The sequence below is a fragment of the Heptranchias perlo genome, unplaced genomic scaffold, assembly GCF_035084215.1.
Source record: "Heptranchias perlo isolate sHepPer1 unplaced genomic scaffold, sHepPer1.hap1 HAP1_SCAFFOLD_180, whole genome shotgun sequence".
NCBI lineage: Eukaryota > Metazoa > Chordata > Chondrichthyes > Hexanchiformes > Hexanchidae > Heptranchias > Heptranchias perlo.
The window spans coordinates 317,616-345,598 of NW_027139077.1; the positions used below are offsets into that span (position 1 = coordinate 317,616).

The following is a 27,983-nucleotide window of genomic DNA, read 5'->3' on the forward strand; positions in this document are numbered from 1 at the left end:
GGGTCAGACTGTAACTCACCCCCAGCTTTTATTAATATCACGTGTCAGAGGAATCCAATAATACAGAAATCATAAGAGAAACTTTACTCTTTGAATCACTTTCCAGCTGAAATATAATGTGCAGTAAAAATATATTTGATGAAAGTTCTGAGAGTGAAGGAAAGGCAACTCCCAGTGTAAGGCCAGTGATTCTCTCCCCGTATTACACACCTTGCAACCCTGTCTGCAGATCGAGCACTTTCCCAGTAACAGGACTCACAGTTCAATGGTTCCATTAACCAGGGAAGGTTCCACATCCAGAAACAATCAGTAGAGTTCAGGTACCCGATGATATGAAGCTTATAGAGCAGAGTGGGAGAGAAGGGAGACAGCAGACACACTGTCCACCTCAGCCCCTTCACATCAACTCATTCCCACAGGTTCCTCACTCAGGCCCAGAGCTCAGCTCCATCCGAGGGGACAGAAATATTCAGAGTGACAAAACTTTCACCCAAACCGTGTCTGACTGACAGTTTCTGTCCCTGAGGGAGGAAACATTCCTCTGCCCACAGAACCTAACAGACAGTTGATCTTCACATGGCCTCACCCCTCCCTATCTCTGTAATCTCCTAAATGTCTCTCAGACGCCCTGACTGACTGTTCAGGGAGCTGGTGAGAAGGTCCTTGTGAGGGTTTGATGGAAACACAAAGTGCTGTGAAAGAGCTGGACTGGAAATGACATTTCGACACTTCCTCACTCACAGCCAGAGCCTTGTTTACAAACTGCACTCGATGGCACATCAGTTCAGGCAAATCAGCTCCCCGCAGACTCCCATTCTGGGTTAACACACAAGGTACAGAGATTACCTGCCCAGGGTCTGAGGCTAAACACCATCTCCAAAGGTCACCCATTCTCTGACCTTCCGAAGGTCACTCTCTGGGACTTATCTCTAATGTTCCTGAGCTCACTCTCACAGCCGAGCTCTGACTCCCCCTTTGTGAATTCCATCAGCCCATTGAGAGAAACATTGATTCCCAAACTCGTCTGTGACCATCTTTGAGCCGCAGAGATTACAGGAAGAAACCTTTGATCTTCCCGGGAACGCTGGAGAATGGTGGAGAGGTTTGGGCCCTTCGTGTGATATGGAGTGTCGGCCTGGATTATGGGCTCGAGTCTCTGGAGTGGGACTTGAACCCACGACCTTCTGACTCCGAGGCGAGTCACGATTCTGGCCGTGACAGAGCACTGACCTGAGGTTTGGAAATGTCTGTATGGGGAGTTTTCTGACTGTTCTCCATCAGTCACTGGTCCAGGGACCCTTTACAATTCGACCAATCCCCAGCAGGACTCGGTGAATGTGATGGAGTTTGTTCCAGGTGTCAACCATGACAAGCCTCTCATCTCCATTCAGATAAAGCCCAACAGGAGATTATTTGTACAGCATGATTCGGTTGAATTACAATGAAATCGAAGATGGAATTAAATCAGCCCTCGTCAGTTCCCCCGAGCTCAGGGGACGGGCTGTTGAATCTGTCTCAGGGAGAATTTGTGCTGGGAAATCCTGATTTAACTTTCAATCACTAGTGGACCTCCTGTGAGGGGTTTAATGGTCAGTTGGTTGAACCTTGGCTTTATAAACAGAGGCAGAGAGTACAAGAGCAAGGAAGTTATGCTAAACCTTTATAAATCACTGGTTAGGCCTCAGCTGGAGGATTGTGTCCAATTCTGGGCACCGCACTTTAGGAATGATCTCAAGGCCTTGGAGAGGGTGCAGAGGAGATTTACTAGAATGGGACCAGGGATGAGGGACTTCAGTTATGGGGAGAGACTGGAGAAGCTGGGATTGTTCTCCTCAGAGCAGAGAAGGTTAAGGGGAGATTTAACAGAGGTGTTCAAATCATGAAGTGTTTTGATAGAGTAAATAAGGAGAAACTGTTTCCAGTGGCAGGAGGGTCGATAACCAGAGGACACAGATTTAAGGTAATTGGCAAAAGAACCAGAGGGGAGATGAGGAGAATGTTTTTACGCAGCGAGTTGTTCTGATCTGGAATGTGCTGCCTGAAAGGGCGGGGGAAGCAGATTCAATAGAAAATCTCAAAAGGGAATTGAATAAATACTTGAAGGGGAAAAATTTACAGAGTTATGGGAAAGAGCAGGGGAGTGGGACGAATTGGATAGCTCTTTCAAAGAGCCGGCACAGGCACGATGGACCGAATGGCCTCTGAATCAGAAGGTCGTGGGATCAATCTCCACTCGAGAGACGTGAGCACATAATCCAGACTGAAACTTCAATGCAGTACTGAGGGAGCGCGGCACTGTCGGAGGGTCAGTACTGAGGGAGTGCTGCACTGTCGGAGGGTCAGTACTGAGGGAGTGCTGCACTGTCGGAGGGTCAGTACTGAGGGAGTGCTGCACTGTCGGAGGGGCAGTACTGAGGGAGTGCTGCACTGTCAGAGGGTCAGTACTGAGGGAGTGCTGCACTGTCGGAGGGTCAGTACTGAGGGAGTGCTGCACTGTCGGAGGGTCAGTACTGAGGGAGCGCTGCACTGTCGGAGGGTCAGTACTGAGGGAGCGCTGCACTGTCGGAGGGTCAGTACTGAGGGAGTGCTGCACTGTCGGAGGGTCAGTACTGAGGGAGTGCTGCACTGTCGGAGGGTCAGTACTGAGGGAGCGCTGCACTGTCGGAGGGTCAGTACTGAGGGAGTGCTGCACTGTCGGAGGGTCAGTACTGAGGGAGCGCTGCACTGTCGGAGGGTCAGTACTGAGGGAGTGCCGCACTGTCGGAGGGGCAGTACTGAGGGAGCGCTGCACTGTCGGAGGGTCAGTACTGAGGGAGTGCTGCACTGTCGGAGGGGCAGTACTGAGGGAGCGCCGCACTGTCGGAGGGGCAGTACTGAGGGAGCGCGGCACTGTCGGAGGGGCAGTACTGAGGGAGCGCCGCACTTTGGGAGGGGCAGTACTGAGGGAGTGTGGCACTGTTGGAGGGTCAGTGCTGAGGGAGTGCGGCACTGTCGGTGGGACAGTGCTGAGGGAGTGTTGCACTCTTGGAGGGGCAGTACTGAGGGAGTGCTGCACTATCGGAGGGGCAGTACTGAGGGAGTGCTGCACTATCGGAGGGTCAGTATTGAGGGAGTGCTGCACTATCGGAGGGGCAGTACTGAGGGAGTGCTGCACTATCGGAGGGGCAGTACTGAGGAAGTGTCGTTTTTCGAATGAGACTTGCCACTTATCAGCACAAGCCTGGATGTTGTCCAGGTCTTGCTGCATGCGGGCACAGACTGCTTCATTATCTGAGGGGTTGCAAATGGAACTGAGCACTGTGCAATCATCAGCGAACATCCCTATTTCTGACCTTATGGAGGGAAGGTCATTGATGAAGCAGCTGAAGATGGTTGGGCCAAGGACACTGCCCTGAGGAACTCCTGCAGCAATGCCCTGGGGCTGAGATGATTGGCCTCCAACAACCACGACCATCTTCCTTTGTGCCAGGTATGACTCCAGCCACTGGAGAGTTTTCCCGCTGATTCCCATTGATTTCAATTTTACGAGGGCTCCTTGGTGCCACACTCGGTCAAATGCTGCCTTGATGTCAAGGGCAGTCACTCTCACCTCACCTCTGGAATTCAGCTCTTTTGTCCATGTTTGGACCAAGGCTGTAATGAGGTCTGGAGCCGAGTGGTCCTGGCGGAACCCAAACTGAGCATCGGTGAGCAGGTTATTGGTGAGTAAGTGCCGCTTGATAGCACTGTCGATGATACCTTCCATCACTTCACTGATGATTGAGAGTGGACTGATGGGGCGGTAATTGGCTGGATTGGATTTGTCCTGCTTTTTGTGGACAGGACATACCTGGGCAATTTTCCACATTGTCGGGTAGATGCCAGTGTTGTAGCTGTACTGGAACAGCTTGGCTCGAGGCGCAGCTAGTTCTGGAGCACAAGTCTTCAGCACTACAGCTGGGATGTTGTCAGGGCCCATCGCCTTTGCTGTATCCAGTGCACTCAGCTGTTTCTTGATATCACGTGGAGTGAATCGAATTGGCTGAAGACTAGATTCTGTGATGGTGGGGATATCGGGAGGAGGCGGAGATGGATCATCCACTCGGCACTTCTGGCTGAAGATGGTTGCAAATGCTTCAGCCTGACTCATCAAACACTCCCAGGGCAGGTACAGCACGGGTTAGATACAGAGTAAATCTCCCGTACCGTTAACTCTGGAGTTCCCCATGGATCTGTGCTTGGTCTCCTCCTATTTCTCATTTACATGCTACCTCTCGGTGACATCATCCGAAAACACAGTGTCGGGTTCCACATGTACTCTGACGACACCCAGCTCGACCTCACCCCCACCTCTCTCGACCCCTCCACTCTCTCTGATTTGTCACGCTGCTTGTCCGACATCCAGTACTGGAGGAGCACAAATTCCCTCCAACTAAATATTGGGAAGACCGAAGCCATTGTCTTCAGTCCCCGCCACAAACTCCGTTCCCGAGCCACCGACTCCATCCCTCTCCCTGACCACTGTCTGATGCTGACTGTTTGCAACCTTAGCGTCCTATTGGACCCTGAGCTGAGCTTCCGAACCCATATTCTCAACATCACCAAGACCGCCTACTTCCACCTCAACATTACCCGTCTCCACCCCTGCCTCAACTCATCTGCTGCTGAAACCCTCATCCATGCATTTGTGACCTCCAGACTTGACTATTCCAATGCTCTCCTGGCCGGCCTCCCATTTCCACCCTCCTTAAACTTCAGCCCATCCAAGACTCTGCTGCCCGTATCCTAACTTGCACCAAGTCCCGTTCACCCATCACCCCTGTGCTCACTGACCTACATTGGTTCCCGGTCCAGCAACACCGTAAATTCAAAATTCTCATCGTTGTATTCAAATCCCTCCCTGGCCTCGCCCCTCCCTATCTCTGTAACCTCTTCCAGCCCTACAATCCTCCGGGATCTCTGCGCTCCTTCAATTCTGGCCTGTTGTGCATCCCCGATTTTCATCGCTCCACCATTGGCGGCCGTGCCTTCAGCTGCCTCGGCCCTAAGCTCTGGAATTCCCTCCCTGAACCTCTCCCCCTCTCTCTCCTCCTTTAAGACTCTCCTTAAAACCGACCTCTTTGACCAAGCTTTTGGTCACCTGACCTAATGTCTTTTTCTTTGCCTTGGTGTCAGTTTTGGTTTGATTGCTCCTGTGAAGCACATTGTGATGTTTTACTACGTTAAAGGTGCTTTATAAATACAAGTTTCTGTTGTTCTTGTAACACTGCAGCTAATGGGACAAGGCCCATCTCACGGGAATCTCATTGCAGCTGAAATTTCCTCCTCTGATTTATGTGTCAGTGACAAAGAATGAAAATATATTAAAACAACTCGTAAAAGGTGGAGGGAAGCAGGGCATTTATTGAGAGATGTATTGTGGTGAATTCTTTGATGAATCTTTGCTCACTTGGAATGTTTTCGATCGGTTAATTTGAACTTCACAATCTTCTCTTTTCAATTTGGACCTGGGTGTCGAGGGCACAATTTCAAAATTTGCAGATGATACAAAACTTGGCCGACGAGGAGTGTGGGAACCAGGCCTCACGTCCCCCTCCCCGCATCCCCCCCCTCCCCCCTCCCCCTCTCTTCCTCCCTCCCCGACCCCCAATCTCCTCCCCTTCTTCCCTCTTCTCCCCCACTCCCTCCTCACTTCTCCCCACTCTTGCTGGCAAAACTCACTGTTGTTACTTTTCCCTCTCTCTCTTTCCCATGGTTTGAACAAGTTGATATGACAGCATCTGATGTTTACAACAGCTTCTCACAGACTTTCAAGGCCTTGCATCTGTCTTACCTTTAACCTTCGAGACAATCTGCTGAATGAAACTTTTCCAATTTGGCCAACCTTCCCAGCATGTCGTCTTGAACAGTCAGTTTAACCGTTCCTTTGTTGAAATAATATTTTTAACCAAACTCAGCTCCTTTAGCAGGTAATTAATAACTGGTGTTGAAAGTCCAAAATCCTTCAGTCGCCCCTCAATTGAGTGTGAGATCGAACAACTCACTTTAACCCATTCATTGAATCTGAATTGCACTCACCACAGATAAGTTTAAACATTGTTACAAGAAGTTTAATCAGCGTCACATTTACAAAAAAGTTATTTCAAATACGACAAATGAGAAAGAAAAGTGTTACAATCATAACAAGCTGTATAATAACAAAAAGCAGAGACATGATTTTCACCCAAGGATGCTGTCCCACATTATAGACGACCTCCCTCCATTCATGATCCCCAGGGGTAGAGGTCCCCTTTTCAATTTCAGCATTACGTTGTTTCGAATGCACTGTCAGTCTATTAATATTAGGGGTTTTAAACTACAGAAGTAATCTAAGAAAGTGATTTCCCTCATTACTTCTCAGTCTTAATCTTCTACAATCTCCCCCCACCCTCCTTTGTGTGATCCTGGGGCCTTATCTAAGGTCCTCATCCTGTGAGCATCACAGACCGATCTCCAGCCATTTGCTCTTCTAATCTAAGTTTCATTTGGTTAATATCACACATCATGATACAGTCAAAGAAAATCATAATGCATTGCACAGAAAACTACAGAAACTAGGCTCCCCCCAAATACTACCATATCATCATGAAATCTTGGACTTCAAAGATCCTCCAGCTCTCCTTTTTACCATTATCCATCTTGTGGATGATTCAGGCTCAGTATTATTTCTCCCCGGCCCTCAGTTGTCCCAATTTCATTGTTAACTCGAAGGAATCCAACCCTGAATTTTGGAAATCCAAATTCTATGTCCATCTTTACTTTAATTTCAATCCCTCTGATCGGGACCAGTGTGTTTAACACTGTCCTGATTGTTTCATTAACTAGTCGGTTTCTCTATGGAGCATGTGTCAGTGCCTTGATTACCAAGTGTAAATCAGTAGTGATCCAGTATCTGTCCTCACTCTCCTGAGCACATTAACCATTTCATGTAGTGGTGTTGTCAACGTGACTGAGCATGTCTGAGACCCGTCCTTCAGGGCATCTCCATCATGCGTTCCACAGACTGGTTGCCTCACGTGCAAAATATCACATTTACACACACAGCTGTTTCCCAAAATCACACCGAACGTGACATCAAATACAAGCCATTCCTGTGCTTTCAGGCTATCTGATCAACAGACCGGGGGGTGTCTGGAGGTCTTTGCTTATCTCCCCCTGCATGGTCCCGATCTCTCGGGTGGAGCCCAGGTTATAAAATATTCTTCTCACTGTTCAGTATAAGCAAGGACACAACCATCTCCAAGAGAAAGCGATCAATTAACGATTGTTAACTCCCCTTTCCTGACTTTCACTGGATTGTGTATTGATTCCTGATTGATGCCCTTTGGGGGTTGTTCCCAGGTGATCTTTGTTTCTCACCGGTCACTCACACATCGTTTTCCTGACCCTTTGGTTTTTGGTTATCACAAAATGTCCCATTATCACCCATGACCACCTGGGACGCTGATTGTCGACCCCAATTGGTGGGGCAATTTTCCTGTTTGTGTCTCACACACTCAGTCACCTCCTCGTGTCGAATTAAGTTAAACATCCCATAATATTCCCATTTCATGTTGGTTGTGAGCCCTGGAGGAACCTTACTGTCCAATAAACTAAAAATCACCACCCCATAAAACACAGATTAAAAGTTCCCAGTCTGGTCCAATGAATCAATACATTTGCTTAGTTTCAGACAGATGTGTTACCCCCCCTGGGCAGTCCCAGAAGCTCTCAGCGATGCCCAGGAGACCCCGGGGGTGAAATTAGTCTCTGGTGTTAGTGCAACACGGGCGATAGTGAATGGACAGCCCATTTTACACCCGCACCATTTTCTTTCCCACTGAAGTCAGTGTAACTCGGGCTGTCGATTCACCATCGCTGTTTGGAGCGACCGTCAAAGAACAATTTCAAACCCCAGCCTCAGATTTTCACAGCAGCACTTTAAAGGGACCGTGCCCTGTCACTACCATTCACTACTGAGATTAACACAGTCGTGCCCTGTCACTACCATTCACTACTGAGATTAATACAGTCGTGCCCTGTCACTACCATTCACTACTGACATTAATACAGTCGTGCCCTGTCACTACCATTCACTACTGAGATTCATACGATCGTGCCCTGTCACTACCATTCACAACTGTGATTCATACAGTCGTGCCCTGTCATGACCATTCACTACTGTGATTAATACAGTCGTGCCCTGTCACTACCATTCACTACTGAGATTAATACAGTCATGCCCTGTCACTACCATTCACTACTGAGATTAATACAGTCGTGCCTGCCACTATTCTGATTCACTACTGTGATTAATACCACTACAATTCTGCAACTAAAGTGGTAAAATTCTACAACTGAAGGAGACAATTAATTGGAACGCTACGAATTACAAGCAAACTCAACCAAAAGCAGCTATTTTTAGCTTTAGTGACCGATCCTCACAAAGAAAATCACAAAGACCCCGGATCCTGACAAAGAGGGGCAGTGCTGGAAGTGACATAATTAGAGGTGCGGACCCGGAAATACCGTCAGCAGAGAGGTGCTCCCGGAAGTGACATCATCAGAGGGGGCGGAGCCAGGAGTGACATCATCAGAGGGACAGAGCGGGGAGTGACATCATCAGAGGGGCACTCCTGGAAGTGACATCATCAGAGACACGCTCCCGGAAGTGACATCATCAGAGGGGCAGACCTGGAAGTGACATCATCATATGGAGCAGACCTGGAACTGACATCATCAGAAGAGCAGTCCTGGAAGTGACATCATCCGAGGGGCAGACCTGGAAGTGACATCAGTCCTGAAGAGGAAGTGACATCACTGAGTCTGAACTATCAGGATTAATTTAACAGTTTTAGGGATGTTTTTTTCCAACAATAAAATGCCGGAAACACGGGTTCAGTGAATGTGGTTTGAAATGTGTGTAAATGTGTCAGTGAGTCAGTGACCCGGTGAAATGACACAGTCCCGGCCTCGTAGTCCAACTGAACTCGGATCCGGCTCTTAGACGGGATCAGTGGGAGGTCAGTGAACCGGGAATTGTGACCGGCACTGAGAGAATCAACACCAAACAAACCATAACATAAACACCAGGATTTACTGCTGACCCCGAGACCAGACTCTTCCCCCTCTCTCTCTGCGCTCCCACACACAATCCCTATTCTCCACTCTTTCCCATCAGTCTCCACATCCCAGGAATGGGGTCCTGAGGAGAAACACTGGGAGCAGAGGACTTGGGGATCGTCTTTAAACCTCTCTGGGTGAGGTGGGTAGGGCTGTTTCTGTTTAGTCCGTGTTACTGATCTCAGATCATCCGACAGAACCAAATTCCAGTTTGCTGTCTTTGGATCCAGGCTCATCGCTGACCTTTGCCCTGGAGAGGAGAGAAGAGATTGGTCAGACAGGGTTATTCCACTCCCATCAATGATTGACAGCTGCAGGGTGGGAGTGTCAGTATTTCCCAGACACTGTCAGCCCCATATTACCTCTGAGACTGTGTTCATCCCCTGTTAAATAAATGGCCTTTGATCAGAATCCCTGTTAAATAGCAGTGTGTGGGTCCCAGTGCTGTACACTCAGTGCAAACACTGCAGTGGAGACACACATTAGCAGTCAGTTTAATCACACAAGCCCCTGGCACTGTGCACACGTTCTCCCAGACACAATGGAGGGGATTCACCGGCACACAACACATCCCACAGACTCACAGTTACAGCCCCACAATCTCAGCACTGGCTGTACTGGGAACTCACAGCTCACAGGAGTGTGTCCTGGGCTCTCTCCCTCCTGTTACTGTCCCATCCTGAATACAGGAGTGTGCCCTGGGCTCTCTCCCTCCTGTTACTGTCCCATCCTGAATACAGGAGTGTGCCCTGGGCTCTCTCCCTCCTGTGACTGTCCCATCCTGAATACAGGAGTGTGCCCTGGGCTCTCTCCCTCCTGTTACTGTCCCATCCTGAATACAGGAGTGTGTCCTGGGCTCTCGTCCTCCTGTTACTGTCCCATCCTGAATACAGGAGTGTGCCCTGGGCTCTCTCCCTCCTGTTACTGTTCCATCCTGAATACAGGAGTGTGCCCTGGGCTCTCTCCCTCCTGTTACTGTCCCATCCTGAATACAGGAGTGTGCCCTGGGCTCTCTCCCTCCTGTTACTGTCCCATCCTGAATACAGGAGTGAGCCCTGGGCTCTCTCCCTCCTGTTACTGTTCCATCCTGAATACAGGAGTGTGCCCTGGGCTCTCTCCCTCCTGTTACTGTCCCATCCTGAATACAGGAGTGTGCCCTGGGCTCTCTCCCTCCTGTTACTGTCCCATCCTGAATACAGGAGTGAGCCCTGGGCTCTCTCCCTCCTGTTACTGTTCCATCCTGAATACAGGAGTGTGCCCTGGGCTCTCTCCCTCCTGTTACTGTTCCATCCTGAATACAGGAGTGTGCCCTGAGCTTTCTCCCTCCTGTTACTGTCCCATCCTGAATACAGGAGTGTGCCCTGAGCTCTCTCCCTCCTGTTACTGTCCCATCCTGAATACAGGAGTGTGCCCTGAGCTCTCTCCCTCCTGTTACTGTTCCATCCTGAATACAGGAGTGCGTCCTGGGCTCTCCCCCTCCTGTTACTGTTCCATCCTGAATACAGGAGTGTGCCCTGGGCTCTCTCCCTCCTGTTACTGTCCCATCCTGAATACAGGAGTGTGCCCTGGGCTCTCTCCCTCCTGTTAGTGTTCCATCCTGAATACAGGAGTGTGCCCTGGGCTCTCTCCCTCCTGTTACCGTTCCATCCAGAATACAGGAGTGTGCCCTGGGCTCTCTCCCTCCTGTTACTGTCCCATCCTGAATACAGGAGTGTGCCCTGGGCTCTCTCCCTCCTGTTACTGTCCCATCCTGAATACAGGAGTGTGCCCTGGGCTCTCTCCATCCTGTTACTGTTACATCCTGAATACAGGAGTGTGCCCTGGGCTCTCTCCCTCCTGTTACTGTTCCATCCTGAATACAGGAGTGTGCCCTGGGCTCTCTCCCTCCTGTTACTGTCCCATCCTGAATACAGGAGTGTGCCCTGGGCTCTCTCCCTCCTGTTACTGTTCCATCCTGAATACAGGAGTGTGCCCTGGGCTCTCTCCCTCCTGTTACTGTTCCATCCTGAATACAGGAGTGTGCCCTGAGCTCTCTCCCTCCTGTTACTGTTCCATCCTGAATACAGGAGTGTGCCCTGGGCTCTCTCTCTCCTTTTACTGTCCCATCCAGAATACAGGAGTGTGCCCTGGGCTCTCTCCCTCCTGTTACTGTTCCATCCTGAATACAGGAGTGTGCCCTGGGCTCTCTCCCTCCTGTTACTGTTACATCCTGAATACAGGAGTGTGCCCTGGGCTCTCTCCCTCCTGTTACTGTTCCATCCTGAATACAGGAGTGTGCCCTGGGCTCTCTCCCTCCTGTTACTGTCCCATCCTGAATACAGGAGTGTGCCCTGGGCTCTCTCCCTCCTGTTACTGTTCCATCCTGAATACAGGAGTGTGCCCTGGGCTCTCTCCCTCCTGTTACTGTTCCATCCTGAATACAGGAATGTGCCCTGGGCTCTCTCCCTCCAGTTACTGTCCCATCCTGAATACAGGAGTGTGCCCTGGGCTCTCTCCCTCCTGTTACTGTTACATCCTGAATACAGGAGTGTGCCCTGGGCTCTCTCCCTCCTGTTACTGTTCCATCCTGAATACAGGAGTGTGCCCTGGGCTCTCTCCCTCCTGTTACTGTCCCATCCTGAATACAGGAGTGTGCCCTGGACTCTCTCCCTCCTGTTGCTGTCCCATCCTGAATACAGGAGTGTGCCCTGGGCCCTCTCCCTGCTGTTACTGTCCCATCCTGAATACAGGAGTGTGCCCTGGGCCATCTCCCTGCTGTTACTGTCCCATCCTGAATACAGGAGTGTGTCCTGGGCTCTCTCCCTCCTGTTACTGTCCCATCCTGAATACAGGAGTGTGCCCTGGACTCTCTCCCTCCTGTTGCTGTCCCATCCTGAATACAAGAGTGTGCCCTGGGCTCTCTCCCTCCTGTTACTGTTCGATCCTGAAGACAGGAGTGTGCCCTGGGCTCTCTCCCTCCTGTTACTGTTCCATCCAGAATACAGGAGTGTGTCCTGGGCTCTCTCCCTCCTGTTACTGTTCCATCCTGAATACAGGAGTGTGCCCTGGGCCCTCTCCCTCCTGTTACTGTCCCATCCTGAATACAGGAGTGTGCCCTGGGCTCTCTCCCTCCTGTTACTGTCCCATCCTGAATACAGGAGTGTGTCCTGGGCCCTCTCCCTCCTGTTACTGTTCCATCCTGAATACAGGAGTGTGCCCTGGGCTCTCTCCCTCCTGTTACTGTCCCATCCTGAATACAGGAGTGTGCCCTGGGCTCTCTCCCTCCTGTTACTGTTACATCCTGAATACAGGAGTGTGCCCTGGGCTCTCTCCCTCCTGTTACTGTCCCATCCTGAATACAGGAGTGTGCCCTGGGCTCTCTCCCTCCTGTTACTGTTCCATCCTGAATACAGGAGTGTGCCCTGGGCTCTCTCCCTCCTGTTACTGTCCCATCCTGAATACAGGAGTGTGCCCTGGGCTCTCTCCCTCCTGTTACTGTTACATCCTGAATACAGGAGTGTGCCCTGGGCTCTCCCCCTCCTGTTACTGTTCCATCCTGAATACAGGAGTGTGCCCTGGGCTCTCTCCCTCCTGTTACTGTTCCATCCAGAATACAGGAGTGTGCCCTGGGCCCTCTCCCTCCTGTTACTGTTCCATCCTCAATACAGGAGTGTGCCCTGGGCTCTCTCCCTCCTGTTACTGTTCCATCCAGAATACAGGAGTGTGCCCTGGGCTCTCCCCCTCCTGTTACTGTCCCATCCTGAATACAGGAGTGTGCCCTGGGCCCTCTCCCTCCTGTTACTGTCCCATCCTGAATACAGGAGTGTGCCCTGAGCTCTCTCCCTCCTGTTACTGTCCCATCCTGAATACAGGAGTGTGCCCTGGGCTCTCTCCCTCCTGTTACTGTTCCATCCTGAATACAGGAGTGTGCCCTGGGCTCTCCCCCTCCTGTTACTGTTCCATCCTGAATACAGGAGTGTGCCCTGGGCTCTCCCCCTCCTGTTACTGTCCCATCCTGAATACAGGAGTGTGCCCTGGGCCCTCTCCCTCCTGTTACTGTTCCATCCTGAATACAGGAGTGTGCCCTGGGCTCTCCCCCTCCTGTTACTGTTCCATCCTGAATACAGGAGTGTGCCCTGGGCTCTCTCCCTCCTGTTACTGTCCCATCCTGAATACAGGAGTGTGCCCTGGGCTCTCTCCCTCCTGTTACTGTTCCATCCTGAATACAGGAGTGTGCCCTGGGCTCTCTCCCTCCTGTTACTGTTCCATCCTGAATACAGGAGTGTGCCCTGGGCTCTCTCCCTCCTGTTACTGTCCCATCCTGAATACAGGAGTGTGTCCTGGGCCCTCTCCCTCCTGTTACTGTTCCATCCTGAATACAGGAGTGTGCCCTGGGCTCTCTCCCTCCTGTTACTGTTACATCCTGAATACAGGAGTGTGCCCTGGGCTCTCTCCCTCCTGTTACCGTTCCATCCAGAATACAGGAGTGTGCCCTGGGCTCTCTCCCTCCTGTTACTGTTCCATCCTGAATACAGGAGTGTGCCCTGGGCTCTCTCCCTCCTGTTACTGTTCCATCCTGAATACAGGAGTGTGCCCTGGGCCCTCTCCCTCCTGTTACTGTCCCATCCTGAATACAGGAGTGTGCCCTGGGCTCTCTCCCTCCTGTTACTGTTCCATCCTGAATACAGGAGTGTGCCCTGGGCTCTCTCCCTCCTGTTAATGTCCCATCCTGAATACAGGAGTGTGTCCTGGGCTCTCTCCCTCCTGTTACTGTCCCATCCTGAATGCAGGAGTGTGTCCTGGGCTCTCTCCCTCCTGTTACTGTTCCATCCTGAATACAGGAGTGTGCCCTGGGCTCTCTCCCTCCTGTTACTGTTACATCCTGAATACAGGAGTGTGCCCTGGGCTCTCTCCCTCCTGTGACTGTCCCATCCTGAATACAGGAGTGTGCCCTGGGCTCTCTCCCTCCTGTTACTGTCCCATCCTGAATACAGGAGTGTGTCCTGGGCTCTCGTCCTCCTGTTACTGTCCCATCCTGAATACAGGAGTGTGCCCTGGGCTCTCTCCCTCCTGTTACTGTTCCATCCTGAATACAGGAGTGTGCCCTGGGCTCTCTCCCTCCTGTTACTGTCCCATCCTGAATACAGGAGTGTGCCCTGGGCTCTCTCCCTCCTGTTACTGTCCCATCCTGAATACAGGAGTGAGCCCTGGGCTCTCTCCCTCCTGTTACTGTTCCATCCTGAATACAGGAGTGTGCCCTGGGCTCTCTCCCTCCTGTTACTGTCCCATCCTGAATACAGGAGTGTGCCCTGGGCTCTCTCCCTCCTGTTACTGTCCCATCCTGAATACAGGAGTGAGCCCTGGGCTCTCTCCCTCCTGTTACTGTTCCATCCTGAATACAGGAGTGTGCCCTGGGCTCTCTCCCTCCTGTTACTGTTCCATCCTGAATACAGGAGTGTGCCCTGAGCTTTCTCCCTCCTGTTACTGTCCCATCCTGAATACAGGAGTGTGCCCTGAGCTCTCTCCCTCCTGTTACTGTCCCATCCTGAATACAGGAGTGTGCCCTGAGCTCTCTCCCTCCTGTTACTGTTCCATCCTGAATACAGGAGTGCGTCCTGGGCTCTCCCCCTCCTGTTACTGTTCCATCCTGAATACAGGAGTGTGCCCTGGGCTCTCTCCCTCCTGTTACTGTCCCATCCTGAATACAGGAGTGTGCCCTGGGCTCTCTCCCTCCTGTTAGTGTTCCATCCTGAATACAGGAGTGTGCCCTGGGCTCTCTCCCTCCTGTTACCGTTCCATCCAGAATACAGGAGTGTGCCCTGGGCTCTCTCCCTCCTGTTACTGTCCCATCCTGAATACAGGAGTGTGCCCTGGGCTCTCTCCCTCCTGTTACTGTCCCATCCTGAATACAGGAGTGTGCCCTGGGCTCTCTCCATCCTGTTACTGTTACATCCTGAATACAGGAGTGTGCCCTGGGCTCTCTCCCTCCTGTTACTGTTCCATCCTGAATACAGGAGTGTGCCCTGGGCTCTCTCCCTCCTGTTACTGTCCCATCCTGAATACAGGAGTGTGCCCTGGGCTCTCTCCCTCCTGTTACTGTTCCATCCTGAATACAGGAGTGTGCCCTGGGCTCTCTCCCTCCTGTTACTGTTCCATCCTGAATACAGGAGTGTGCCCTGAGCTCTCTCCCTCCTGTTACTGTTCCATCCTGAATACAGGAGTGTGCCCTGGGCTCTCTCTCTCCTTTTACTGTCCCATCCAGAATACAGGAGTGTGCCCTGGGCTCTCTCCCTCCTGTTACTGTTCCATCCTGAATACAGGAGTGTGCCCTGGGCTCTCTCCCTCCTGTTACTGTTACATCCTGAATACAGGAGTGTGCCCTGGGCTCTCTCCCTCCTGTTACTGTTCCATCCTGAATACAGGAGTGTGCCCTGGGCTCTCTCCCTCCTGTTACTGTCCCATCCTGAATACAGGAGTGTGCCCTGGGCTCTCTCCCTCCTGTTACTGTTCCATCCTGAATACAGGAGTGTGCCCTGGGCTCTCTCCCTCCTGTTACTGTTCCATCCTGAATACAGGAATGTGCCCTGGGCTCTCTCCCTCCAGTTACTGTCCCATCCTGAATACAGGAGTGTGCCCTGGGCTCTCTCCCTCCTGTTACTGTTACATCCTGAATACAGGAGTGTGCCCTGGGCTCTCTCCCTCCTGTTACTGTTCCATCCTGAATACAGGAGTGTGCCCTGGGCTCTCTCCCTCCTGTTACTGTCCCATCCTGAATACAGGAGTGTGCCCTGGACTCTCTCCCTCCTGTTGCTGTCCCATCCTGAATACAGGAGTGTGCCCTGGGCCCTCTCCCTGCTGTTACTGTCCCATCCTGAATACAGGAGTGTGCCCTGGGCCATCTCCCTGCTGTTACTGTCCCATCCTGAATACAGGAGTGTGTCCTGGGCTCTCTCCCTCCTGTTACTGTCCCATCCTGAATACAGGAGTGTGCCCTGGACTCTCTCCCTCCTGTTGCTGTCCCATCCTGAATACAAGAGTGTGCCCTGGGCTCTCTCCCTCCTGTTACTGTTCGATCCTGAAGACAGGAGTGTGCCCTGGGCTCTCTCCCTCCTGTTACTGTTCCATCCAGAATACAGGAGTGTGTCCTGGGCTCTCTCCCTCCTGTTACTGTTCCATCCTGAATACAGGAGTGTGCCCTGGGCCCTCTCCCTCCTGTTACTGTCCCATCCTGAATACAGGAGTGTGCCCTGGGCTCTCTCCCTCCTGTTACTGTCCCATCCTGAATACAGGAGTGTGTCCTGGGCCCTCTCCCTCCTGTTACTGTTCCATCCTGAATACAGGAGTGTGCCCTGGGCTCTCTCCCTCCTGTTACTGTCCCATCCTGAATACAGGAGTGTGCCCTGGGCTCTCTCCCTCCTGTTACTGTTACATCCTGAATACAGGAGTGTGCCCTGGGCTCTCTCCCTCCTGTTACTGTCCCATCCTGAATACAGGAGTGTGCCCTGGGCTCTCTCCCTCCTGTTACTGTTCCATCCTGAATACAGGAGTGTGCCCTGGGCTCTCTCCCTCCTGTTACTGTCCCATCCTGAATACAGGAGTGTGCCCTGGGCTCTCTCCCTCCTGTTACTGTTACATCCTGAATACAGGAGTGTGCCCTGGGCTCTCCCCCTCCTGTTACTGTTCCATCCTGAATACAGGAGTGTGCCCTGGGCTCTCTCCCTCCTGTTACTGTTCCATCCAGAATACAGGAGTGTGCCCTGGGCCCTCTCCCTCCTGTTACTGTTCCATCCTCAATACAGGAGTGTGCCCTGGGCCCTCTCCCTCCTGTTACTGTTCCATCCTGAATACAGGAGTGTGCCCTGGGCTCTCTCCCTCCAGTTACTGTCCCATCCTGAATACAGGAGTGTGCCCTGGGCTCTCTCCCTCCTGTTACTGTCCCATCCTGAATACAGGAGTGTGCCCTGGGCTCTCTCCCTCCTGTTACTGTTCCATCCTGAATACAGGAGTGTGCCCTGGGCTCTCCCCCTCCTGTTACTGTTCCATCCTGAATACAGGAGTGTGCCCTGGGCTCTCCCCCTCCTGTTACTGTCCCATCCTGAATACAGGAGTGTGCCCTGGGCCCTCTCCCTCCTGTTACTGTTCCATCCTGAATACAGGAGTGTGCCCTGGGCTCTCCCCCTCCTGTTACTGTTCCATCCTGAATACAGGAGTGTGCCCTGGGCTCTCTCCCTCCTGTTACTGTCCCATCCTGAATACAGGAGTGTGCCCTGGGCTCTCTCCCTCCTGTTACTGTTCCATCCTGAATACAGGAGTGTGCCCTGGGCTCTCTCCCTCCTGTTACTGTTCCATCCTGAATACAGGAGTGTGCCCTGGGCTCTCTCCCTCCTGTTACTGTCCCATCCTGAATACAGGAGTGTGTCCTGGGCCCTCTCCCTCCTGTTACTGTTCCATCCTGAATACAGGAGTGTGCCCTGGGCTCTCTCCCTCCTGTTACTGTTACATCCTGAATACAGGAGTGTGCCCTGGGCTCTCTCCCTCCTGTTACCGTTCCATCCAGAATACAGGAGTGTGCCCTGGGCTCTCTCCCTCCTGTTACTGTTCCATCCTGAATACAGGAGTGTGCCCTGGGCTCTCTCCCTCCTGTTACTGTTCCATCCTGAATACAGGAGTGTGCCCTGGGCCCTCTCCCTCCTGTTACTGTCCCATCCTGAATACAGGAGTGTGCCCTGGGCTCTCTCCCTCCTGTTACTGTTCCATCCTGAATACAGGAGTGTGCCCTGGGCTCTCTCCCTCCTGTTAATGTCCCATCCTGAATACAGGAGTGTGTCCTGGGCTCTCTCCCTCCTGTTACTGTCCCATCCTGAATGCAGGAGTGTGTCCTGGGCTCTCTCCCTCCTGTTACTGTTCCATCCTGAATACAGGAGTGTGCCCTGGGCTCTCTCCCTCCTGTTACTGTTACATCCTGAATACAGGAGTGTGCCCTGGGCTCTCCCCCTCCTGTTACTGTTCCATCCTGAATACAGGAGTGTGCCCTGGGCTCTCTCCCTCCTGTTACTGTTCCATCCTGAATACAGGAGTGTGCCCTGGGCCCTCTCCCTCCTGTTACTGTCCCATCCTGAATACAGGAGTGTGCCTTGGGCTCTCTCCCTCCTGTTACTGTTCCATCCTGAATACAGGAGTGTGCCCTGGGCCCTCTCCCTCCTGTTACTGTCCCATCCTGAATACAGGAGTGTGCCCTGGGCCCTCTCCCTCCTGTTACTGTTCCATCCTGAATACAGGAGTGTGCCCTGGGCCCTCTCCCTCCTGTTACTGTTCCATCCTGAATACAGGAGTGTGTCCTGGGCTCTCTCCCTCCTGTTACTGTTCCATCCTGAATACAGGAGTGTGCCCTGGGCTCTCTCCCTCCTGTTACTGTTCCATCCTGAATACAGGAGTGTGCCTTGGGCTCTCTCCCTCCTGTTACTGTTCCATCCTGAATACAGGAGTGTGCCCTGGGCTCTCTCCCTCCTGTTACTGTTCCATCCTGAATACAGGAGTGTGTCCTGGGCTCTCTCCCTCCTGTTACTGTTCCATCCTGAATACAGGAGTGTGCCCTGGGCTCTCTCCCTCCTGTTACTGTTCCATCCTGAATACAGGAGTGTGCCCTGGGCCCTCTCCCTCCTGTTACTGTCCCATCCTGAATACAGGAGTGTGCCTTGGGCTCTCTCCCTCCTGTTACTGTTCCATCCTGAATACAGGAGTGTGCCCTGGGCTCTCTCCCTCCTGTACTGTTCCATCCTGAATACAGGAGTGTGCCCTGGGCTCTCTCCCTCCTGTTACTGTTCCATCCTGAATACAGGAGTGTGCCCTGGGCTCTCTCCCTCCTGTTACTGTTCCATCCTGAATACAGGAGTGTGCCCTGGGCTCTCTCCCTCCTGTTACTGTTCCATCCTGAATACAGGAGTGTGCCCTGGGCTCTCTCCCTCCAGTTACTGTCCCATCCTGAATACAGGAGTGTGCCCTGGGCTCTCTCCCTCCTGTTACTGTTCCATCCTGAATACAGGAGTGTGCCCTGGGCTCTCTCCCTCCTGTTACTGTTCCATCCTGAATACAGGAGTGTGCCCTGGGCTCTCTCCCTCCTGTTACTGTTCCATCCTGAATACAGGAGTGTGCCCTGGGCTCTCTCCCTCCTGTTACTGTTCCATCCTGAATACAGGAGTGTGCCCTGGGCTCTCTCCCTCCAGTTACTGTCCCATCCTGAAGACAGGAGTGTGCCCTGGGCTCTCTCCCTCCTGTTACTGTTCCATCCTGAATACAGGAGTGTGCCCTGGGCTCTCTCCCTCCTGTTACTGTTCCATCGTGAATACAGGAGTGTGCCCTGGGCTCTCCCCCTCCTGTTACTGTCCCATCCTGAATACAGGAGTGTGCCCTGGGCTCTCTCCCTCCTGTTACTGTTCCATCCTGAATACAGGAGTGTGCCCTGGGCTCTCTCCCTCCAGTTACTGTCCCATCCTGAATACAGGAGTGTGCCCTGGGCTCTCTCCCTCCTGTTACTGTTCCATCCTGAATACAGGAGTGTGCCCTGGGCTCTCTCCCTCCTGTTACTGTTCCATCCTGAATACAGGAGTGTGTCCTGGGCTCTCTCCCTCCTGTTACTGTCCCATCCTGAATACAGGATTGTGCCCTGGGCCCTCTCCCTCCTGTTACTGTTCCATCCTGAATACAGGAGTGTGCCCTGGGCTCTCTCCCTCCTGTTACTGTCCCATCCTGAATGCAGGAGTGTGCCCTGGGCCCTCTCCCTCCTGTTACTGTTCCATCCTCAATACAGGAGTGTGCCCTGGGCTCTCTCCCTCCTGTTACTGTTCCATCCTGAATACAGGAGTGTGCCCTGGGCCCTCTCCCTCCTGTTACTGTTCCATCCTGAATACAGGAGTGTGCCCTGGGCTCTCCCTCCTGTTACTGTTCCATCCTGAATACAGGAGTGTGCCCTGGGCTCTCTCCCTCCTGTTACTGTTCCATCCTGAATACAGGAGTGTGCCCTGGGCTCTCTCCCTCCTGTTACTGTTCCATCCTGAATACAGGAGTGTGCCCTGGGCTCTCCCCCTCCTGTTACTGTTCCATCCTGAATACAGGAGTGTGCCCTGGGCTCTCTCCCTCCTGCTCACAGCTCTGATTAAAGTCTCCATTAGTTTCCACACAGTAGTGAGGATTCTGTTGTCAATTGAGATGAATCTGATGTCCCTTCTGTACATTAAACTGTTGCTCCCTGTTCACTCTGAATTCACCAACACTCCCTCTCGCCCTGGGTCTGAGACTTGGACCAATTCCGAGCTGCGAGGAGGGAACAGGTGCAGGAACTCGACCCGCGAATCCCTCGCACTGAACCCTGACTGAAGAAACGTCACCGAGAAATAAAGGGTTAACTAGGAACAGAAAGGGTTAAATAGAAACATAAAGGGTTAAATAGAAATTATGAACATTGTGATCCCCTGTGATATAAACACACCTTGGAATATTCCGCTCTCCCCCTGATCCCTGTCGACTGCTCGATGACGATCCCTGGGACTGGGGCTGCCCCTGTTGTGCTGATTCAGCCCCCTCCCCGGAGCACAGATGCTGACAGCCCTGTGAGGGACAGTGTCCCTTTAAGAGACACTCTGATTGACAGTGTGTAACCCCGCCCCTACCTGACCCATGGCGGGTGAAGCTTTGGCCCATTCCAGTGAGGAATGTTTAAAGCAGGTGTCACTGGCGACTGAGGATTAATCTCAGGCTCCTGATCCACACACACAGGGACCTGAGATTAAAGTTCGGGGATATTTCCAGCTGTCTGAACACAACTAACCCGACCTGCTAACTGGCCATAACTTTCCAAACATCCGTAGATACGGGGGGTGGTGCCAGAGGACTGGAGAATCACAAATGTTACACCCTTGTTCAAAAGAGGGTGTAAGGATAAACCCAGCAACTATAGGCCAGTCAGTTTAACCTCAGTGGTGGGGAAACTTTTAGAACCGATAATCCGGGACAGAATTAACAGTCACTTGGTCAAGTGTGGATTGAATAGGGAAAGCCAGCACGGATTTGTCAAAGGCAAATCGTGTTTAACTGACCTGATAGAGCTTTTTGATGAGGTAACAGAGAGGGTAGATGAGGGTAATGCAGTTGATGTGATGTACATGGACTTCCAAAAGGCGTTTGATAAAGTGCCACATGGTAGGTTTATCATCAAGATTGCGGCCCATGGAATAAAGGGGGCAGTGGAAACATGGATACAGAATTGGCTAAGTGACAGGAAACAGAGAGTAGTGGTGAACGGTTGTTTTTCGGACTGGAGGGAGGTGTGCAGTGGTGTTCCCCAGGGGTTGGTGCTGGGACCACTGCTTTTCTTGATAAATCTTCTTCTTTGGCAGTCCCTCAGGGTCGAGGATGACTTGCTTCCACTCCGGGAGGGTGGGTTCTGCGGTGGCTGAATAGTCCAATCCTGGAGCCGCAGACTCTGCCACAGGTGGGGCAGGTAGTGTTTGATAAGGTGGGTGGGTGAGACGCTCTGGATTCTGTGCGCTCTTTTTGCTGCTTACGCTTGGCCTCCGCGTGCTCCACTCGGTGACGCTCGAGGTAATTGGCGCCTTCATGGATGCTTCTTCTCAAGTTTGGGCGATTTAGGGCAAGCGATTCCCACGTGTCAGTGGGGATGTTGCATTTTTTTAGGGAGGCTTTGAGAGTGTCCGTCTCGCGTTTCCTCTGCCCTCCTAGTGATCGCCTGCCATTGCGGAGCTCGGAGTAGAGCACTTGTTTAGGGAATCTTGTGTCGGGCATGCGGACAATGTGGCCCCGCCCATCGCAGCTGGTTGAGCGTGACCAGTGCCTCGATACTGGGGATATTAGCCTGGGAGAGAACGCTCACGTTGGTGCGTCTATCCCGCCAGTGGATTTGCAGGATTTTGCGGAGACAACGTTGGTGATATCTCTCCAGTGATTTGAGGTGTCTGCTGTACATTGTCCATGTTTCTGATGTGTACAGGAGGGCGGGGACCACGGCTGCTCTGTAGACCATGAGCTTGGTGCTGGATTTGAGGTCTCGGTCTTCGAACACTCTGTTCCTCAGGTGTCACTGGCACATTGGAGTCGATGTTGAATTTCATCGTCGATGTCTGCTCGCACCGAGAGGAGGCTCCCGAGGTATGGGAAATGATCCACACTGTCCAGAGGCTCACCGTGGATCTTGATGGTCGGGGGACAGTGTTGTGTGGCAGGAGTGGGCTGGGAGAGAACCTTTGTTTTCGGGATGTTTAGCCCGAGTCCCATTCTCTCATCCACCTCGGTGAATGCATCGACGATGGTTTGTAGCTCGGCCTCTGAGTGTGCGCACACGCTGGCATCGTCTGCGTACTGCAGCTCGATGACAGAAGTTGGGGTGGTCTTGGTTCTGGCCTGGAGGTGTCGAAGGTTGAACAGTTTCCCGCTTGTCCTGTAGGTTAGCTCCACTCCGGCGGGGAGCTTCATGGTGATGGGGTGGAGTGTTGCAGCGAGGAAGATGGAGAAGAGCGTTGGTGCGATGACACAGCCCTGCTTGACCCCAGTTTGCACTCGTATTGGGTCTGTGGTGGATCCGTTGGTGAGGATCACGGCTCGCATGTCATCGTGGAGCAGGTGGAGAATGGTGACGAATTTCTGGGGGCAGCCAAATTTGAGGAGGATGCTCCACAATTCCTCACGGTTGACAGAGTCGAAGGCCTTTGCGAGATCGAAGAAGGCCATGTACAGAGGTTGATGCTGCTCCCTGCACTTTTCCTGGATTTGTCGCGCGCTAAAGATCATGTCCATTGTGCCTCTTGACGGGCGGAAGCCGCATTGAGACTCAGGGAGGAGCTCTTCGGCCACTGGAAGGAGGCGGTTGAGGAGGATTCTCGCGATGACCTTTCCCGTGGTGGACATTAGGGAAATCCCTCTGTAATTTCCGCAGTCGGACCTATCTCCTTTCTTGAAGATGGTCACAATTACAGTGTCTCTGAGATCTCCCAGCATGCTCTCTTCCTTCCAGACAAGGGTGATAAGGCCGTGTATTCGTGTCAAGAGTGCCTCTCCGCCGTGTTTTCGTACTTCAGCGGGGATTCCATCTGCACCGGGGGCCTTGTTGTTTTTCAGTTGTCGAATGGCTTTTTCGACCTCACGGCGGGCTGGGGTTGAGCTGTGATGGCGGCGGGCTGGGGTTGTGCTGAGATGGTGGCGGGCTGGGGTTGTGCTGAGATGGTGGCGGGCTGGGGTTGAGCTGAGATGGTGACGGGCTGGGGTTGTGCTGAGATGGTGGCGGGCTGGGGTTGTGCTGAGATGGTGGCGGGCTGGGGTTGTGCTGAGATGGTGGCGGGCTGGGGTTGTGCTGAGATGGTGGCGGGCTGGGGTTGTGCTGAGATGGTGGCGGGCTGGGGTTGTGCTGAGATGGTGGCGGGCTGGGGTTGTGCTGAGATGGTGGCGGGCTGGGGTTGTGCTGAGATGGTGGCGGGCTGGGGTTGTGCTGAGATGGTGGCGGGCTGGGGTTGTGCTGAGATGGTGGCGGGCTGGGGTTGTGCTGAGACGGTGGCGGGCTGGGGTTGTGCTGAGATGGTGGCGGGTCGCGTGTTGCGGGACGGTGTCGAGGGTACTTGCGTCGAGGACTGGGTCTTGGTTGAGGAGGTCCTCGAAGTGCTCTCTCCAGCGGGCGTTGACTGCCTCTCTGTCTTTGATGAGCGCCTCTCCATGTTTGGCTCTCAGTGGGGTAGGTCCCTGGGTACTCGGACCGTGGATGGCTTTAATTGCGCTGAAGAAGCCGCGCACGTCGTGGTTGTCAGCGAGTTGCTGAGTCTCCTGCGCTCTTTCCACCCACCATCTGTTCTTTAGGTCACGGGTTCTTTGTTGCACCTCGGCCTTCAGTTGCCTGGAGGCTTGTTTCCTCTCACTCGAGTTTTGGTGGAGCTGCCAATTCAGGAACGCCTTGCGTTTACGGTCTAAGAGATCCTGGATCTCCTGATCGTTCTCGTCGAACCAGTCTTGGTGTTTCCTGGTCGAGAGACCGAGCGTCTCCTCGCAGGTGCTGACTATGGTGGCTTTTAGGGCGGACCAGACGCTGTGGGCACTCTGGGACTCTGGATCATTGGTCGTCACCAGATTGGTTGTCAGGCGACGGCTGAGTCGGTCTTTCTTCTCAGGGTCTTTGAGTCCAGCGACATTCAGTCTCCTGCGGCAGAGGTTTTTCTGCCGCTGCCGGTTTGGGGCCAGGTTGATGGAGATGGTGGAGTGGATTAGTCGGTGGTCAGTCCAGCAGTCGTCGGCTCCAGGCATGGCGCGGGTGATGCGGACATCTTTGCGGTCCCTCGCTCGGACGATGATGTGGTCTATTAGGTGCCAGTGCTTAGAGCTACTTTCCTTGATATATATTCATGACTTGGGTGTAGAGGGGACAATTTCAAAATTTGCAGATGACACAAAATTTGGAAGGGTAGTAAACAGTGAGGAGGATAGTGATAGACTTCAAGAGGTATAGACAGGCAGGTGGCCTGGGCGGACACGTGGCATGAAATTTAACGCAGAAAAATGCAAAGTGATACATTTTAGTAGGAAGAATGAGGAGAGGCAATATCAACTAATGGACACAACTCTAAAAGGGGTACAGGAACAGAGAGATCCTGGGCTTTATACATAGAGGCTGAGTGTACAAAAGCAAGGAAGTCATGATGAACCTTTATAATTCACTGGTTCAGCCACAACTGGAGTATTGTGTCCAGTTCTGGGAACCGCACTTTAGGAAAGGTGTAAAGGCCTGACAGAGGGTGCAGAAAAGATTTACGAGAATGATTCCAGGGATGAGGGACTTTCGTTCCGTGGATAGACTGGAGAAGCTGGGGTTGTTCTCCTTGGAACAGAGATGGTTGCGAGGAGATTTGATCGAGGTATTCAAAATCATGAAGGGTCCAGACAGAGTAGATAGAGAGAAACTGTTCCCATTGGCAGAAGGGTCAAGAATGAGAGGACATAGATTTAAGGTGATTGGCAAAGGAACCAAAGGTGATATGAGGAAAAACCTTTTTACACAGCGAGTGGTTAGGATCTGGAATGCACTGCCCGAGGGGGTGGTGGAGGCAGATTCAATCATGGTCTTCAAAAGGGAACTGGATAACTACTTGAAAGGAAAAAATCAGCAGTGATACAGGGAAAGGGTGGGGGAACGGGACTAGCAGGATTGCTTTTGCATAGAGCAGGCGTGGACTCGATGGGCCGAATGGCCTCCTTCTGTGCTGTAACCTTTCGATGATTCTATGCTGCAGTCCCCTATAGAATCATGGAATCTTACAGCACAGAAGGAGGCCATTCGGCCCATCGTGCCTGTGCCGGCTCTTTGAAAGAGCTATCCAATTAATCCCACTTCCCCGCTCTTTCCCCATAGCCCTGCAAATTTTTCCTTTTCAAGTATTTATCTGATTCCCTTTTGAAAGTTATTATTGAATCTGCTTCCACCGCCCTTTCAGGCAGCGCATTCCAGATCAGAACAACTCACTGTAAAAAAAATTCTACAAATCTCCCCTCTGGTTCTTTTGCTGTTTACCTTAAATCTGTGTCCTCTGGTTACCGACCCTCCTGCCATTGGAAACAGTTTCTCCCTCTCTACTCTATGAAAATCACTCAAAATTTTGAACTCCTCTGTTAAATCTGCCCTTAACCTTCTCTGTACTCAGGATCAATGAGCAGATAATGGATCGCAAGTTGGCAACAAAACAGAAAACAGAGAGTCGGGGTTAAGGGTAGTTACTCAGACTGGCAAAAGGTGGGAAGTGGTGTTCCCCAGGGATCGGTGCTGGGACCACTGTTGTTCACAATTTACATTCATGATTTGTATTCGGGAATCGGAAGTACAATTTCAAAATTTGCAGACGACACCAAACTGGGGGATGTGGTTAATACAAAGAAAGAATGTGTCAAAATACAAGAGGACATTAATAAACTTACAGAGTCGGCTGTAATTGGCAAATGAATTGCAATATCGATAAGTGTGAGGTGGTGCATTTTAGTAGGAAGAATAAAGAGGCCACAAACTGCTTGTTCAATAAGAGTCTAAATGGGGGAGAGGAGCAAAGGGATCTGGGGGTACAGACACACAAATCACTAAAAGCAGCGACACAGGTTAATCAGGCCATAAAAAGGCAAATCAAGCACTGGGTTCATTTCTAGATGGGTAGAATTGAAAAGCAAAGAAGTTATGTTAAACTTATATAGAATCTTGTTTAGACCACACTTGGAGTATTGTGAACAGTTCTGGTCTCCATATTATAAATAGAATATAGAGGCATTGGAGAGGGTGCAAAAAAAGATTCACAAGGATGATATCAGAACTGAGAGGATAAACTTATCAGGAAAGGCTGAACAGGCTGGGACTCTTTACTCTAGAAAAGAGAAGGCTGAGGGGTGACCTGATAGAGGTTTTTAAGATAATGAAGGGGTTTGATAGGGTAGACGTAGAGAAAATGTTTCCACTTGTGGGGGAGTCGAAAACGAGAGGTCATAAATACAAAATAGTCGCTAATAAATCCAATAGGGAATTCAGGAGAAACCTCTTTACCCAGAGAGTGGTGAGAATGTGGAACTCACCACCACAAGGAGCAGTTCAGGCAAATAGCACAGATGTATTGAAGGGGAAGCTCGATAAACACATGATGGAGAAAGGAATAGAAGGGTATCCTGATTGGGTGAGATGAAGTAGGGAGAGGGGAGGCCCGTGTGGAGCATAAACTCCGGCATGGACCAGTTGGGCCGAATGGCCTGTTTCTGTGCTGTAGACTTGATGTGACTCGATGTAAAGAGAACAATCCCAGTTTCTCTAATCTCTCCACATAACTGAGGTCCCTCATCCCTGTACCATTCTAGTACATCTCCTCTGCACCCTCTCCAAGGCCTCGACATAAATAGAATTACATAGAATGTACAGCACAGAAACAGGCCATTCGGCCCAACTGGTCCATGCTGGTGTTATGCTCCACACGAGCCTCTTCCCTCCGACTTGATTTAACCCTTTCAGTGTATCCTTCTATTCCTTTCCCCCTCATGTCTTTATCCAGCTTCCCCTTATATGTATTTGTGTGTTCGCCTCAACTACTCCTTGTGGGAGCGAGTTCCACATTCTCACCACTCTCTCAGTAAAGAAGATTCTCCTGAGTTCCCTATTGGATTTATTAGTGACTATCTTATATTTATGACCCTAGTTTTGGTCTCCCCCACAAGTGGAAACATCTTCTCTACGTCTACCCTATCAAACCCTTTCATAATCTGAAAGACCTCTATCAGGTCACCCCTCAGCCTTATAGAATCATAGAATCATAGAAGATTACAACATGGAAACAGGCCCTTCGGCCCAACATGTCCATGTCCCCCAGTTTATACCACTAAGCTAGTCCCAATTGCCTGCACTTGGCCCATATCCCTCCATACCCATCTTACCCATGTAACTGTCCAAATGCTTTTTAAAAGACAAAATTGTACCCGCCTCTACTACTGCCTCTGGCAGCTCGTTCCAGACACTCACCATCCTTTGAGTGAAAAAATTGCCCCTCTGGACCCTTTTGTATCTCTCCCCTCTCACCTTAAATCTATGCCCCGTCGTTATAGACTCCCCTACCCTTGGGAAAAGATTTTGACTATCTACCTTATCTATGCCCCTCATTATTTTATAGACTTCTATAAGATCACCCCTTAACCTCCTACTCTCCAGGGAAAAAAGTCTCAGTCTATCCAACCTCTCCCTATAAGTCAAACCATCAAGTCCCGGTAGCATCTTAGTAAATCTTTTCTGCACTCTTTCTAGTTTAATAATATCCTTTCTATAATAGGGTGACCAGAACTGTACACAGTATTCCAAGTGTGGCCTTACTAATGTCTTG

General features: G+C 51.6%; 1 protein-coding gene across 2 annotated transcripts in view; it reads right to left on the minus strand.

Moving 5' to 3' along the window:
• Positions 1-6,063: 6,063 nt before the first annotated feature.
• Positions 6,064-27,983, minus strand: part of LOC137309789 (E3 ubiquitin/ISG15 ligase TRIM25-like) — a 32,048-nt gene continuing 10,128 nt past the window's right edge. For both annotated transcript variants that reach the window (XM_067977816.1, XM_067977815.1), the window contains exon 6: positions 6,064-9,370. In XM_067977816.1, the coding sequence (XP_067833917.1) occupies positions 8,838-9,370 (533 nt within the window). In that variant the 3' untranslated portion in view covers positions 6,064-8,837. The remainder of the gene's footprint in view (positions 9,371-27,983) is intronic.